This window comes from Anser brachyrhynchus (assembly GCF_964034855.1).
Source record: "Anser brachyrhynchus genome assembly, chromosome: Z".
NCBI lineage: Eukaryota > Metazoa > Chordata > Aves > Anseriformes > Anatidae > Anser > Anser brachyrhynchus.
In genome coordinates this window covers 30,929,665-30,947,697 of record NC_137697.1, presented here as the reverse complement: position 1 = coordinate 30,947,697, position 18,033 = coordinate 30,929,665, and the positions used below count along the sequence as shown (strand labels likewise).

The window sequence follows — 18,033 nt, the reverse complement described above, 5'->3', positions numbered from 1 at the left end:
ATTCACCTACCTATTTTAAGAATGCATTACTAACACTAACTACAAATCAGACTAGGCTTCTGATTGTGTTAGTAAGTAAATAAAAGAAAGACTCTGGTCATAAAGATCCTACAATTTCAAGTTATTACCAGCTTACACACAAACTGGACTACAGCATAAAGAAAAAAAGAGTTTGTCTTACGTTAAATTTCTCTGGTTTTATGAAACTACCACCGTAAGATGTACACAACATTTAAAGTGTTGATGGGGAGACTTCATTTCTGGTAATTGCAAACAAAGCCACACAGGGAACAAAAACTTAATGTAGAGAGAATTGGGGCACAAACTATTCTTTTAAAGCCGCTGAAAGAGACATCACTGTACAAATCGGGTTAGCAGTATAATGACTGTCCGGTGACTCTGTTGCATGCAAGCAAACAGATAACTAACAGGATTATGGTGCATTACAGTAGATGACCTCATTTGCTTTTTGCAGAAAGATAACACCCAAGCTAGGCCTGTGTCATATAAATGGTATCATATTAATTAGGTTACTCAAATCAGGCCACAAATATGGTTCTCCACCTCTTTTTTGAAAACAAACAACACACCCTCTCAGTGAGAGCTATCACCTTATGCTACTTATGATCCTGGATCTCTATTTACCTAGTCTAAAGTCTATAAATTCTACACTTTCTTCCTGTTTACCCAAAAAAATCCAGAATGAGCAGGTCTTGGAAATGCCTTATGTCATCTGAAAAGTCACAGTGTGTGTAGATTGCAGATTCTGCATGACCTATCGTTTCTTCACAGGCAGAAACAGAATGAAAAATAAAAATGTTTCTCAGGTTTGGAAAAATTGCTGCAGGCTTCCAAAATACATTAGGATCTATAAAGAACGTGGATTCTGTGCATTTTGAATGTCTAAACACGTTTTGTACTTCTTTCAAGGGCCCATCAAAGAAAGCACACAAAGCCAAACCAAAACTCACTAAATAACAGCAATGGAAACGTGATTTCTTTTAAATTATTTAGGAGGACACTAAGTAAGTCAGCAGTTCTTACACTCTAAATGGCATCAGTTCAACTATAAAGAAATTTTTGAACCACAACATAGGAATAAACTACTATATCTAATAAACTAACTATAATTTCAAAATAATTTTAATTCAAATCTCAGTTAATCGGCAATATGAAGAGCAGGGCTAAACTGATAAAAGAACATTTTTTATTTATATCTTTCATGTACGATTCAGTGTGTACTTTTGCATTGAACTACTTAAAATGACTAACAAATTAGCCTGAGGGTCGTGACATCATTAGAGCACAGAGAAGTATAAACAGTATTCCACCACAAATGTTCAAAAAACTTGAGTCAAACAATCAAAATTACTGATGCTAATTTAACAGCTCATAGGCTTTTTGTTCAGTCTAGTTTTGTCTGCTTTTTTAAGAAACTGGATTTAGTTACCACCAGTCTTCCTTAGCTTTTGCCTTTACTGTCCTGCACACAACAGCACAGAAGTAGCTGTTGGGTTTTCTGTTCATTTATTTATTAGAAGAGCTGAGAGACTCAGCCTTCTGCAAGGCTCCAAGAAGCATTATCCAGTACCATTCGACCCAACACAAGCAGGGGAGACTGCCCTTTGTGCTGTCCCGGAGGTTCCTACAAACTCCAGACCTCAGGCTGGGGAGCTGCACAGTGCCTCACAAGATGACCCAAGACCAACGTGTAACTTTCAGTCACATCCTTCTAAACACATCATTCCCCATTACACACACAAAGCAAGAACTACAGTATATATACTGAACTGTTTCTAATGAATATGTAAGAAGTATATATGTACAATACCAGGAGAGGGAATTCCTCACAACCTTCCTCTGATTTCTGCTGTACATCCAACACATATTCAGTCTCTGGCAACCTAGTTCCTACCTGAACTTTGCCGCAACACGAACAAATACTGGCCTTTTGATAGCATTCAAAATAATGAAGTTTCAAAGAGACGAACACAGACGTGCTCATATGACTGATCTTTTTTTGATTACAGAAGCAGTTCAGATTAACCTCAAATCATTTTCTCTTCCTTGGACAGCTCTGAAAGTAGTCTGTGATATAGTTGTAGATGGACTCCAAGTTTTACTCATGTAGGTGAAATTGCTACTTCTAAATTCTGCCACATTTTTGTCTGTGCTGAAAGAACAGTAAATGAAGCAGGAATGAAAAAGCCACCCTAACTTAAATAGAAAAAAAAGGAAAAAAAAAAGCTCACAGTAAAGGTTTATTGAATCTTAATTGTGTACACAAAGTAAACTTCAAAGAAATAGCTGAACAGAACACAAGTAGTGTCCAATTCAAAAAAAAAAAAAAAGCGCCCTTTCCAGGTGGCCTGCCTGGGAATAAAATAAAATCACACAAGTTTCCACAACTGCGGAACAACACCATATTAATAAATGTTATTTTTGATGGCAAGAATTGGTAGAATTGGTATTTAAAAGTAAAAGTGTAATGTGGTAAATATATCATCAACTATTCTGACCTAAATGAACAAATGTCTTTTCCTGCATATTTGTATTTCTGTAAATGCACACAAAAGACAGCAATTTTCTCCTTAACTGGCCTTTCTGCCAAAAGAGCAAGAACAAAATATTTAACTGTGCCTTCAAATACATATTACCAGTAACAAAATAAAACACCATCTGCAGTAAAAATCTATGAACCTCAATGACTAGAAAGAAATTTAACATGGAGGCATATAAAATTTCTCGTTATCACAATTAAACATCAGGAGAATGTAATGCTATTAATAAGTTACCACTAAACATGACTTACTTCACTTTAACACGTCAAACATTTTCAGAGGTAAAATTGTTTCATCTAAATCTTCAAGTAGTTTTGTATTTTGTATAACAGAATATGAGCATCAGCCAAAAATTATTACAGTTTTAAGATAGAAAGAAGTTTAAATAGTCTTTTTAAGCTCTTGGCACAATTAATGGACTTGGTCAGGCTGTTCCCTGAATGGTCTTGGGAGCCAAACAATTTCTTCTGAAAAAGGGCTGCTTAGACAGTCTGAAGTTGGCACAGAAAAACACTACAGCTGTCAAGGCCTGGGATATATCAATCTTCAGCCTACCCAAGGAACGTTCAGCCTACTCAAGTGTACGTTAGCGGCTCAAGAGGTCAGAGAGAGTGTACCTTGAACAGCTGAGAACTTATATACAAAGGCAGAATACCGATGTCATTTGAAAGTTACTGCAAATTACTCATTAAGACTAAGATTATCCACAACACAACTAATGTCAGATAAAGACATTTATCCCATGATCAGGTATGGATGCTAGAATTAGAGAATTACGGAGCAAAAAGTGAAGTATACTGCATACAAAAGAGGGATTTTCCGTCAGTCTACAATGAAAGTAGTCAATTATCATATTGAAAGACATACAGAAATAAACAATAACTTAGGTCTTGAACCTGCTCTTTGCAAAGCAAACTTGATTTTTGTTACTGATTTTTAACAAGAAGCTCAGAAGGTGGGACAACCATAAGACAACTCACAGACCAAGGTTATATGGCATAACTAGCCAGATCTTAAGTACTTGCTTGCAAGTAAAATCATGAATTTATTAAACATTAGCTTAAGTCACAAAACACAGAATCCCTCAAGCTTACATGCAGAGCAAGACAAATATACTCATTTCAATGTAAGCAGTTTCCTTCCTTCTCGGAAGAGAAATCCAAGCATAAATTATTGCTCTGGACATTTGATATCAGAAGCATGTAAAATTGTTTAAATATCGCACGCAGTTATTTGTCTACAGGAAACTAAAAAGGGAGCTCACCATATTTAGAAAATTGTTAGTATTTTTACAACTCTTCATCACGGAGGATTAGCTGGCATTCTTTTAAAGCAATGCTACTGAATTCTGATAGAAAAAAGCTTTTAATTTAGCAGTGACAATGACAAAAACATAAAAAATATCTTTCTGTTCACAGGAACAATTAATTCATGAATTTGGGTGTTAAATGTAGGTTTAGTTTTTGTTTACATATCTATAATAAACTGTGTTGAGAACAAGGATAAACTAAAAAAACTCCTTTAGTGTAAATCACACATCAAGCATCTCAGCTACAGTTTGGAGTCAGCATTCTTCTTGGTCTTTTGCTTTATTTCAAAGTCTGTTAACTATTAGAAGTGTTCATACCATACCCTAAATTTTTATAGCATTACAAATGATAATTTACTAAACAAAACACCACCTTCTGAAATCAGAAATAGAACACACATGCAACAGAACAATCACCACCACCCCAAAAAAAGGCAAAAACAACAAAAAACACTACCCCCTGGAACAATTGCTAGAAAAGAAGAGGACACAAACTCTCATTTAAAATTTTAAACAGTGAAGACCTGTGGATACCCCCAAAAGGGGAAATGAAACAGCTGGGAGGACAGAGGGAGCTATTGGTTTACTGTAATTTTTATTAAGAACTCTACAATATCAGACATTGACAGTTTTCCGTATTATGAAGTGAGTATTTCTCTACTGAGTGAAATATACATGACCATCATGCTGGAAGAAAGAATCCATACATAAATGCAAAGTAACACACAGGACTGAGCAAGTATCAGATTATCTTTCAGAAAGACTGAAAAAGCATGAAATAACATGTCTGGTGTAAGCATTGAAAAACTTGCAAGAACACCGTTAGTATGTTTTAGACTCTCCTAACATCTAGTATGCTTCTGATTACAGCTCAGGCGTTTAATTAAGCTGATGTATACATTTTATATGCAAGTGACAAACTTTCTTCTTGATGTTTCATGTCACTTTTAAACACACACTGCCAATAGGCTGCCAGTGCAAACTGAGTAGATACTGTTCTGTCAGTATTTCTTGGTGAAGACTGTCGTGTTCCAGTCATGTAGTATACTACTAAATATGAGGTATTTTCTCTACAACCCACCCAGTCTTCCTGAGTGGTCATATGGCACAGAACACTCTTATGCTTTACAAAGTCTGATCTTCGAAGTGCTAAGCTTTTCAATAGTCTAAAAAAGTGACTAGAAGATACGACTGACCATTAATTACCTCACAAGAAATCAAAGTGCCTTATACACACCGGGCTGCAAAGAGAACATGAGGTTATTTTTACGTTCACAAGAGTCACTCAAAAACAGTATGCACTGCCACACCTAACTGCCCAATAGATCTGTAAGACGACTGCATGTGACCTGACCAGACGGATAGCTTCAAAACAGATGCCACCAGCAAACAAGTGTATCTCCCTCCACCTCCATCCCCAATTCCTTAATGTAATCTTCTTAAATTAGAAGGGGTATAAAACCAACAAGTAATTTTATTACATTAGAAAAACAGATTAACTATGTTTCTATTTAAATAATTGTTTCTTGTCTCTGTTAATAGTTTTGGCAACAAAGAAAATGCCTTTGAAACAAAAATGGAAAAAGATGGGATACCGCTTTTTTATGTGCATTCATGTAAACATGCACACAAACAAAGAGATTGCGTCCTTACTGAGAACTCTGTTGAAAGCAAACTTGAGTTTGCTCTCTTGCATTAATTTGTTGATGTATTATTGTGTTACAATGCTGAAGTAGCAACAGTGGTCTAGGCAACGGTACTGCACATCACACGCTAAAAGATGCTATCTGTCATTACACGATTTCATAAATGGACTCTTCAGATTAGTCCATCAGTGACAAGAAGACAGCAACATACTTAACTGACTAATTTTATTACACATTGTTGACATAAATATTGGACTCATTTGATAACCATGTGACAAGAAATATGATACTTCTTGTCTGACATGGCACAGTCAGTGAAGTAGCATCACAGAAGTCACTTCAGTACCATCACAGTAAGACTGTACAGAAATCAACATCAGCTAAACAGTAGAAATAAGTTATCTGATAGACATGGGCCCGTAACACAAAATGTCACCCTCCCCAAGTAGCTAAAAGAAAGTAAATTTCTTTGTCTTTTCTAGGACAGACTACACAATCAGGATGCTCCGCGTGCCTTCATTCACTGGTACAGGCTTTACCCTACCAGCTGGTTTCTTCTGAGTACTCAATATTGGAAACTTCATAGAATCACAGCATATCCAAGTTGGAAGGGACCCACAAGGATCAAGTCCAGCTTGTGAGTCCCCAAAGGACCACCCCAAAGAAAACAAAATCTGATCATCAACTTAATGATTGAACAACGTAAGAATTGTTTTCAAAGATGAAAAGATAGGAGAAAGAAAAGGGTTCACTTCCAGAGGAGAAGGTTTGCTTTAATCCTCTTACGCAACTCATCTGAGTTTTCATTTTGAGCTGCAAATACTTAAAAACTTTGAATAAAATCTAACTCTACCCATTGTAGTAATTACACAGAATCATAGGTGGGGTGAGGTTAGAAGGGGCTTCTGGAGGTCATCTGGCCCAAAACCCCCTGATCAAACAGGAGCCACTCACCCAGGACCACGTCCAGATGGCTTTTGCCTATCTGCAAGGAAGGAGAAACACAGCCTCTCTGGGCAACCTGTGCCAGTGCTTGGTCAGCTTCACAGTGGAAAAGCGCTTCATGATGTTCAGATAGAGCCTCCTGTGCTTCCGTTTGTGCCCACTGCCTCCAGTCCCAGCACTGGGCACCACAGAAAGGAGCCTGGCTCTGTCCTGTCCGCACCCTCCCTTCAGGTATTTATTGGCAGTGATGAGATCCCCCCCACCCCGAGCCTCCTCTTCTCCAGGCTGAAGACTCCCAGCTCTCCCAGCCTTTCCTCATGTGAGATCAGCTCCACTCCACTGATCACTTTTATTGCCCTTTGTTGGGCTGTCTGTTGTAGCTCCAGGTCCCTCTTGTACTGGGGAACGCAGAACTGGACCCAGTGCTCCAGGTGAGGCGTCGCCAGTGCTGAACCAAGGGAAAGGATCACCTCCCTTCATGTGGTGACTGTACTTCCCCTCATGCAGCCGAGGATACCCTTCACCATTTTTGCCACAAGGCCACGTTGCTGGCTCATGGCCTGGTTGGTTTCCAACAGGACCCGCAGGTCCCTTTCTGCAGAGCTGTTTCCAGCTGGGTGACCCCCGGCACGTGCTGGTGCCTGGGGTGGTTGTTCTGCAGACACAGGACTCTGCACTTCTTCCCCTTGTTGAACTTCATGAGGTTCCTGGCAGACATTTCTCAAGCTTATACATTACAGACAGTGGCCTCATGATGACATCTGACAGCTCCCTCAGCACTCATGGGTGCATCCATTCAGGGCCCAAGGACTTAAGTACATTCAGTTTGCCTACGCATTCCCTCACCTGATCCTCTTCCCAAAAAGGTACAGCTTCCTTGCTGCAGTCTTTCCCTGTCTCTGGGACCTGGGATTCCTGAAGGACAGTCTTGCTAGCAAAGACTGAGGCACAGAAGGCATTCAGTACCTGGGCTTTTCCACTGTGCTGTGTAACCAGATCCCCCACACTGTGTAGCAGTGTGCCCACATTTTCCCTATGTTTTCCTTTTATTACTGATATGCTTATAGAAGCCCTTCTTATCCTTGCCATCTCTGGCCAGATTCAATTCCACCCAGGCATTAGCCTCCATAATTTTAAGCCTGGATACTTGGACAACAGTGTCTGTATTCCTCCTAGGTTATCCACTCTTGCCTCCACCCTCTGTATACTTCCTTTTTTGTGTTTCTATCATGTTTCTTTTTTTTAGTTTGGCCAGGAGCTCCTTGTTCATCCATACAGGCCTCCTGACATTTTTTGTCTGACTTCTTATTTGTTGGGATTGACCTTTCTTGAGCCTGGAGGAGGAGATCCTTGAATATTAACTAGCTTTTCAGGCCCCTCTTCCCTCCAGGGCCTTATACCATGACAATCTTTCAAGCAGAAATTTAAAGAGGCCAAAGTCTGTTCTGTTGAAGTCTAGGGCCGTGAGCTTGCTTTTCACCTTCATCACTGCCTAAAGGATCCTGAACTCCATCATCTCATGGTCACTGCAGCCAAGGCTGCCTTTAACCTTCACGTTTCCAGGAAGCTCTTTGTCATTGGCAAGTATGAGGTTGCACTGGCTCTGGGATGGAGTTACCTTTCCCTGCAGTGCCCTATGTAACAAATACTGTGTGTTGCACTTGTAGCTAGAACAGCACTGGTATCACACCAGTGCCAGGTCTGTTGCTGAGCAGTGCTGGCACAGCACCAAGACTCCCTCCAAACCCCCCAAGAGCCAGCAGGCTGGGGCTGGGCAAGAGGTGGGGAGGGGACATGGCCAGGGCAAATATCCCTTCGGTGGCCTAAACCCACCACAGGGATATTCCATACCATGTGGTGTCACGCTCAGCAATAAAAGGTGGGGGAGGGGAAGGAGGGGGGGGCTCTCGTTATGAAGACGTCTATCCTCCCAAACGACCACTACGCGTATTGAGGCCCTGCTTCTGGGGACGTGGCCAAACATTGCTCTTTGAAGGGAAGTAGGGATTTTTTTCCCCTTTCTCTGTGCTTCCACACGGCCTTTACTTGTTCTTCTTTTTTCCTCCTCTTTCTTTTCTCATTAATTAAATCATCCTTATGTCAACCCACGAGCCTTATTTCCTTTCCAGTGTAATTTCCTCTCCCCCTCTTCTTTTGAGGAGGGGGAATGTGAGAGCAGTTGTGGTGGAGTTCAGCTGCCCCGCTGGGTAAAACCACCGCATGTGTCCAGCACAGAATATGAATGAAGATGCATAGAATAGGACAAATTTTGCACAAAACCTTTAAGTGCTAGAGTTATGAGTGTTATTCTAAGAGTTCAGCTGTGGTTTTGAAAGCAGAGAATGACCTGGAAGTTTCAGCATGGGCTTCAGAGTTGGTGTTTACTTAAATACAATGCTCTGGATTAATATAATCAGAACGCCTTTGAGAGTTTCAATGCATTTCAGAATAGGGGAATCCATGAGTAGTTTAATTTTACAGACAATATGACCACACATTTGTGTATATTAAGTCTGACTTATCAAACTAATCAAGCAGAATGTGGGTCTGTCACATCCATTAAATCTTTCTGAAATTACTTCATAGTACTTTCCATAAAAGCGCCTCTGAAACTGAGGACAAATAGTAGAATGACATTTGCACATCTTGAAAGTTATGAACTAAACAGCAAATGAAATCACTGAAAAAGTGCACGCTCAACAGTAACAAAGAAAAACAAGATTACCTGAAGTCTATCCTTAAAAACAGCATACCTCCTCCTGAACCAAAATACATTTGACTGGGAAAAAACAGGATGCTGAATCTGTAAATTCATGCAGTTTGGTACGTGTAGAAATCTCAGTATGTTCTAGAATTACTCTCAATGCAGTTGGAAAAATTACAAGCAAGAGTCTACTTCTCTACACGTAAAACATTAATTTCTTTACTGAGAAACAGCATATTTTTGTTGTTCCCATAAAAGGTACCTTTCCACTCATGCCTAACTCTATACCAAATTTTTGTTTCCCACTCACTCTAGGGACAACTTGAAATACTCATATCACAGATATGCTGCAAACAGATAACTAAAATGAATGTCAAAATACATATTTTTAACAAATCTCACTCTCAGTTCATCTTCACAGTATTCCAATATTCCATATTTTTTCAGAAGAAAAGACAAAATACATTGAATTTCACTCTTGTTAGTTAAAATTTGTGAAAAATAAAAGCAAAAGAAAAAAAGAGTGAACAAACTTTGCTATTCAACAATGTTATTTCTCTGTGTACAACAGAGTAAGGTCTTTATTAACAGCACCTGTACCGATCACACTCACGTGATCTAGACTCCTTACAGCAAAATATAAGGGTATAAAATAAAAATTAAAAAAAAAAAACACAAAACAAAACAAAAACACAAAGCACTAAACAGCTGGAATCCCACTGTACCAATGAATATGTGGACTTGTCTTCATCACTAATAAAAGAAAACAGTATTTAATGAATGGAAGCATTAAACACTTTGCCCCATTTTGAAGGAACAGTAGTATACAGATATCAACAATTCATCCAGAAGAAAAACTAATGCATTCAAATTCTTATACTGGTAGTTCACAACCACTTACATTTTGGTTACAAAGAGAGAAGAAAAAACAGCTTGACATAAAAGCAAATCACTAAGGAAGAACCATGTTTTTCTTCTATAGTATTAGCTCCAATTCACAGCTATTGACTTGAAAAGATTTTTACCATGTACAATCAACATGCATGTAAAATAGCTACTCATGCAGAAAATACAATGTCTTGGTTTCTTTTTTAACCTATTAAATACATTTTTCACATTTACTTGTAAATATTTTGTTTAAAAATGCTTATAAATCAATGTTATCATAGCTTCATTCAATTTTCAGTGGGTGTCCTGGTTATTACATTGGTCAAGAAGGACAGAAGGCATGTTTTTCCAGGTAATGGATTATTTTTCATAATAAAAAGGTTTGTTATAGCAATCCTATCTGTGATTAATGCTAGTAATACCAAATAGAATATTTTACATCCTGCCCTGACCCACGAAGTGATCAAAACAAGACAGTCCATTTGTCCACAGAAGTACTATTCTTTTTCTGCAAGCAGTGTAAAATCGGGCACAAAGACCAGAGCAGGTCTGCGCACAGCTTTCCAAGATCAGCAGGAAACATGAAACACAAAACAAAACTAGAAGCAGCTGTCGCCCCAGCCACTCCACCTTCCACAGACTAACAGCCCACCTTCTTCATTCCCCTTCTACCCCATCACGGTTATGGACATTCACAGCCCATTCCTACAAACATCTTCTCAATCCCTGATGATGGACAGAAGCAACATTAACAGCAACTACAGGAAGATCACTTTTTTCTCCATCTATGTTTATCACCTGTTGACAGAAACTGTAGGAACCTGACAGCAACCTGAGAATCGGCCACTGCAGAATACACATACACAGATTAGTGATCGGTTCCCAACTTTCTGACTAATGGAGAAGTTTCTGCTTTCATAAACAGAAAACCGTAAACTGCAGTATGGTTTCTTTGACCAAATATTACGGTCAGGGGTATAAACCATGCAGTGCTGCATGCTTGAGGGACCTGTTACTTAGTTACAGCTGTGTACACCTATTAACTCCTATATAGCAAAGCCGTGGGCTTTATAACCGTCATTGCTAGGAAAAGCATGCGAGCTACAGAAGTTTACATTAACAAGACGTGCCTAAAATCAGCACATATAACTTCAGAAAGCAGTTACGATACTCTTGGTTCTTTGCAGAACCATGGAGTTGGAAGGGAAGTACAAGCAGGAAAAATCCCACCTTATTTTAGCAGAATGAGTTGCAGTGTTACTTTTGTAGCCAAAGCTCCAATTAATAAAATGGTGAAGGCAGTTGGCTGTTTAGACTAACAATGGGTAAGATTTTTAGAAAATATGAAATGAAGCTAATCATACTGAAGTCATGTAGTTATCACCAGTAGCATAAATAAAAGGCACAACACGTGCCTGTTTCTTCCAACTTGTTTCCAGCAACAGAAGACAATTGGATACAAAAATCCCAGTCTCAAATCACTCTGTCAGACTGAATGAAAGCAAGGATTCAATGAAGAATTCAGTTTCACTACGTGATATTTTAATGAATCTTTTCTATCCTTTTGGTTAGGGAATTGGGTGCATTGAAGCCTATGTAATTCAGCAGTTAAGAGACTGACAGCAAGATTACCAAGATGCACATCTTCTGCTTTCCAAATGCATATTATTTTGTACCAAATGAAACTGCTTCCACAGAAAAAATGATTGCAAGAAATCAATTACAGAAAACACTACAAATCAATTTCTAACACAGTCACCAGGTATGTTTTTTGTTTGTTTTAAGGTATTCACAAGATTAAAGAGAAAGCACATCAAAGCTAAAGAAAAATATTCTTGGCACAGAAACTCCGCTCAAAGAGTCAGCTTCCAGAGATACAGCAAATCATTCCCCTTAAAAAAAAATAAAAACCACATATAAGCCACCCTGATTTCCTTTACCACAAGCCACTACACTTGCAAAAAACAACACCTCCATCTGCCCAGGAAAAAAATAAAATAAAAATAAAACATACAGAATCACAAGGGAAAAGGAGCGGGGGAGAACACAGGCCAGATCTTTTAAACACCAAGCAGAGCCAAGAACTCCAGGGAGGAATAAGGACATAGCTGTTAAAGATTTTCCATGGAAGGCTCTCAAGATATTTAGGTGGTAGGCAGAAGTATAAAACCCCAAAATAGATTGCAGAAGTTAAAGCAAATAACAGAGACCAGATGTGTTATAACTTACTGCTCGACCTTTGCGTTCCCATCATCCCCCAACAATGTTGAGCCAGTCACAGAACTGGAACAACAAGGTCCCAAAGAAAAATATCCTTGTTTCCTTTCCAATCATGTTCAGGAAAATTACTCCATTACTCAAGTTATTCTCAAGTAAAATTAGGAGAAGAGAGGCACTTAAGTTAAGACTTGCTTATTAAATGACTGTTAAAATCATTATATAATGCTCTACTGCAGACACAGCAATCGTAATTTTCCCAAACAGCATAATACCAGAGGCAAACATGCCTCGGATATTTATTTTTTTTTTTTTACAATTTACATTGCAGAGCTGCAAATCAACATCAGTTTTTACAGTAAACACAAAAAAATGGTTGTTGAAGTCTTCTCACATGCTCAGCTTCAAGAAGCCACTTACTGTGATTCAAGCGCCCAGTGTCATTAGGAGCACTAAAGAAAACACCAAATACTGCAAGTCAAAAGCTGCCAAGGTCTAGACTTACCAGGAGAATCTTAGCTTTGGGGGAAAAAAAAAAAAAAGGTGGGGAAAAAGTGAAATCTTCAAAACATCGTACTTGGCTCTGCAGGTACCTTTACATGGTTGAAAACATTACCTCAAAAGGCAAAAAGATGTCGAGAGGAAAAAGAACCTAAACCAGAAGGTAAGGGCTACCACACCAGATGAGAGAAATGGCCAGCTACTCCAGGATCCTGTTGCAGGAGAGGCAGCAGCCTGGAGCACTACGGCTAGACGGAACACAACCAGCATGCTCAACACTTCCATTAAGACTCAGGAGCTGTATAAGCCAGAAATGCCTTCCATGTACGCAGTCATCATCAGCGGACTCCAGTTCCCAGAGGCGAGACTGTTTTGGAAGTGCAGTTTATATGACAGAAAATATAGTAGCCCGAGGAGACGTGGAGAAGTAGAAACGAAGCTCGGCAGATTTTACCTAGATGTAAGATATACAGCTCTACATTTCCTAAAAACTTGTTTAGTCTTCCCTGGAACTAAGGAAAACTTTCAACCTCGGTTATTTGATAAACTATTTTTTCTCCTTTGCAATATATACATACATATATACACACACACATATTGGATGTATGTATATATATATACACACACACACACACACCTAAAGGCTAATATCTAAAATACCTTAGATCTGGTACATTTTGAATATCAGTAAGGCTAAACTAGATTTCAGTTGGGAAGTCTGTTTTGGAAGGGCAGGTTATTAGTATTTGAGTGCAACAATCCTAGAAGAAAAAAGCTTATGTAGTTTTATCCAGTTGCTGGAATAAAAGCTAACCTGAAGAAGGACATTAGTGAGAGTGTATTTACATAACGCTTCTATTCAAAATGCCAGCTAAGGTAGTCTCCAAAATCATAGAATCATTAGGGTTGGAAAAGACCTCCAAGATCATCTGGTCCAACCATCTCCCTACCACCAATGTCACCCACTAAACCATGTCCCCAGGCACCACGTCCAACCTTTCCCTAAACACCCCTAGGGACGGTGATGCCACCACCTCCCTGGGCAACCCCTTCCAATGCCTGACTACTCTTTCTGAGAAGAAATGTCTCTTAATTTCCAACCTAAACCTCCCCTGGCACAACTTGAGGCCATTCCCTCTAGTCCTATCACTAGTTACCTGTGAGAAGAGGCTGACCCCCAGCTCCCCACACCTTCCTTTCAGGTAGCTGTAGAGAGCAACAAGGTCTCCCCTGAGTCTCCTCCAGACTACAACCCCTGTTTAGTTAGATAAACCTACCCAAAAAAAAATAAAACATAAAGACAAGAAAAGTCCTGATGGAAACTGAAACATGCTTTTTTATTGTGCAGTCTTTACAGATGGGCACAGGTTGCCCTTGCAGTGTTGCAGAGCCTCCATCGGTGGAAATATTCAAGACCTGAGTGGACACCATTCTGAGCAACCTGCTTGGCTGACCCTGCTCAAGTAGGGTGGGTTGGAACGGATGATCTCAGAAGAACCCTTCCAACTTAAACAACCACATGATTCCGATTAGCAAAACATACAAGTGTTTGGTGAACTTAAGAACCACAGAAGATCTTCCTAAATTTCATCTGGAAGTAAATCACAGCAGAAAAAATACAATTCCAGTAAGTGAGTTAGTCAGTTAGTAACAACTTCCTGTTCAACTGTAAAGAAATTAGAACAGCACAACATCAACAATTGCCTGTATATACTTATGATTTAAAGGATCTGTCTTTGCACAGAGTGTTTGTAATGAAGTAATAACTTCAAATGGATTAACCATTCTTGAATATTTCAGCTATTAGTTGACTGCTATACCAGTTGAAAAATATTACTCAAGTCTATTTTAGTTCCCACCCGAATTCAGAGCAACTTCACCTAACTTTGAAAGTGACTTATAGTTTTCAACAAACCTTACTTTGGAAAAGCTGCATAATTAACTAGGTACCACCTCTTTTATTGAATAAAATCTGTTTTCTCCCTTCTTCTCATGCTTACATAAACCACATAAATAGGTTTTAACAGGTTTCCCTACATTTCTTGATGGATTAGTAATGCGGTAAACACATGGATGTCTACAATGCAGTGCTTTCAGAGAATATCTGCTTATATATTACTGCTTCAATTCCCTTTCTATTTTATTAATAACCTGAAATAAATGCTGAAGACATGCATCCACTACACTATTATTAGAAGGATCGTACATATTTGGTTCAACCTAGAGCTGAAGAGATTACTGCTGAACACAGACTGTGTTTTGTTTTCAAATGCAGGAGCTACTTCCGTATTCTTTTTCCACTTGCTTCCCTTTCAGAAAGCTGACACAAGAGAAGACACAACAACGGTAGGATAATATGCATGAGACTATAAAGGAAATACATTTAAAATTGTTTCTGTGTGTTAACTTTAAGGTGATTGGAGTGGTTTCATCTAATCCAGGAACAAGTAGAAATGCACATGTATTGAATGAATCTAAAGGAGAATCGGATACTTAATTTGTGTACATCAAGTTACACTACGAAAGTGATTGGAAGTTTAAATTTGTACTGTTTCCTTCAAAGTTTCTCTTATTTATAACGTTCTCCGAAACATTTTATGCTACTAGGTTTTAGTAACACATAGTTTATGTTCAGTTAGCAAATGAGCAGAGGATCTTTGTTCCGCCTCCACCAAACGTCATCTGATACCGCAGATCTGCATGATGAGAAGGGGAAACAATTATCATTAAAGAGTTTTCTAAACTTCTCCTGTGGGACATTTAAGATCTCCCCAAACCATTCATTATTCTGTATTTCTAAAAAGGATTTTTATTGACAGCTCCCCTTCCCCTTAATTCTCCAACACAACAAGTTTTTCCAAGTCTGGATTCGGCCTGTAACACAACCAGCACCAGCTGGCAGGTGCACCGATGCTGTCTGAAGCAACAAACAGCTCCTAACTCCTGCGTGGGCACTGTTTTCAGCTCACAGGTATGACTACACGCCTGTGCCCTGGCCTTTGTGGAATTAAACAGACCAGCCACACAGCACAGCACTGTTTGGGCTATCACGGAGGGAGCGAGTCAGAAAGCAACTGCAGCATGAGACATCACCTTCCCCTCTTCTAGATTAGTTTGGCTGGAGCAGATTGCCATGACGGTACCTCATCCTAACAGCCAGCTGTCATCTTTAAACGTAGTAAGTAGCAAACACAAGTGATGAACAGGAGGAATGATGAAAGCACGTCTGAAAGACGCCTGTCCGAGCGGAACTCCTCAAAGTACGTCCGCGACTGCTAGTGAAACCTGAGGAACTGCTCGGGCACACTCAGTCACACAGCGGGGGACAGCTCAGACCCCCTGAGGTAACCCCCTCGCGTGGGCAGCTTCCCCGGAGTTCGCAGCGCTCCGTGCCTCGGCACCGCGGGGGGAACAGCCCCGCAGGCCCGGCGGCACCAGAGCGAGCCCGGGACCACCTAACAGGTGCTGAGGACGGGGGCCGAGGCGAGGCGGCAACAGCGCTGTGGCCTCCCCGCACCTCTCCCTTCTTCCCTGCTCGCCGCCGGCGGGTCTCGAACCCGCGTCCCCAGGGGGGGTCCCGCCCGCTCCGCTCCGCGCCGCGCCGCGCTCCCCGCTCCGCCACGCCCTGGCGCACCTGGCAGCGGCTCAGCTCCTCCGCCAGCCCCCGCAGCTCGTCCTCCAGCAGCGCCACCCGCGACGAGGCCATGGGAGCGGCGCGGCGGGGGCGAGCGGGCGGGCGGGCGCGTAAAACTTTGCCCCCCTCCGCCCCGCTCCCCTCCGCCGCTCCCCGCTCGCCGCCAGCGCCGGAAAGCGGAGCGAAGGAGGACGCGGCGCGATGACGTCAGAGCAGCCGCTACCCCGACAACGAGCAGGGCCGCGAGGGCGCGTTTGAATTCGCCCGCCCGAGCGGAGCGGCCGCGCATGCGCAGCAGCCGCGCGACGCCTGCGGCGGCCGTTAGTGCCAAGCGCTGTCAGCGCCAACGGCCGCCGGGAGGGTCGGGGTGCGGCAGCGTCGCGCTGCCCGCTGACAGGGGCTGGCAGCCGGCAGGGCGGGGCAGGGCTCCCGCCCCCTTCTCCCGTCACGGGGTAGCGGCTGCTGCCTCACACGTGGGGGGCCGACACATTCCTGCCCGTCCTGAGGTGCGGGAACGTCCGGGCTTGTATCGCTTGGGCAGATCGTCGGGGTTTATTGCTTGAGTTGGGTCTCAGACCCTACAGCTGGAAGTGAGGGAAGCCGTGGAAGGGCCGTTAGATCTTTTGGAATATTCGGGAGTGTGCACGTCCCGGTCTTAAATCCAGAACGCTTGTGTAACAGCAAGTTTTGAAATAAAGGGTTAAACGGTGTTGCCAAAACAGATCTTTGCAAGTTTCCTATAGTGGCCATGAGAAACAAAGTACAAGAAAAGTCTAGAACTTTTCCCAAACACATGAAAAAAGAAGCTGAAAGTAAAAAAGAAGTTAGGGATGTTTTTAGCCTGGGAAAGACCACCAATTGAATTGCATTTCAACAGTATCCACCTTGCCATAGGACTGTTTTCACATCTAAGATGTGTGCCTTTTCCCCTCCATCATCACGTTTCCACAGATTTCAGAAAAGTTGCCCTGAATGTACCACTGTGGCAAAACACAAAATTCTTAACATGCAGACAGGTGAAGGAGGTTTATACATCATGGGAGTTAGAACATACATTAAAATGTCCAGTCCTTCCTCCCATGGCTCTGACAAAAGACCTTGGTGATGCCTTTGGTTTTGGAAGTTGGTTTTTGCAGCACAATGAGCTCAATGCCTTCTCAGAAGGATAAGAAAGTGACTAGTCAAAGCCAAAATATGCTTTACATTATTAATTGTATATAAAAGTATTTTTATTATGACTGAAATTATTATCTGTGGAGTTATTGGTGTAAATGTAAAGATGAGACACCACATCTGAGTATTCTCTGTCCCGTTATATGTAGGTGTAAGATTCAGCAACTACATGATCAATATCGTGTTTCCCGTTAGAATCTTACACCTTCAATTATTTATCTTTATGTGTTATTACATGCTCACATAACTATAATGGCTATCCTGCCATAATTGTAATGTGTTTACATTTTTACCTTTCCTTTTTTTAAGGGACATAACTTTTTTTTTCTTTTCCCTTAAGCTATCCCATTGCAATTTAATATGTAGCTTTCACTTTTTCCACATCCCCACCTCATAATAACCGTCTTTTTTAACTTTTCATCTATTTATTTCCTAATATTTTTATCATTGTCCCC

At 40.9% G+C, this 18,033-nt stretch overlaps 1 protein-coding gene across 3 annotated transcripts in view; it reads right to left on the bottom strand.

Annotated features, from left to right (window-relative positions):
• The window catches only part of CNTLN (centlein), a 207,847-nt gene extending 190,514 nt beyond the window's left edge, over window positions 1-17,333 (bottom strand). The window contains exon 1 of one of the 3 annotated variants that reach the window (XM_080574484.1): window positions 16,406-17,333. In XM_080574484.1, the coding sequence (XP_080430610.1) occupies window positions 16,406-16,477 (72 nt within the window). In that variant the 5' untranslated portion in view covers window positions 16,478-17,333. The remainder of the gene's footprint in view (window positions 1-16,405) is intronic. The other 2 variants (XM_080574486.1, XM_080574483.1) reach the window with 2 other exon arrangements.
• Between the last annotated feature and the right edge of the window lie 700 nt (window positions 17,334-18,033).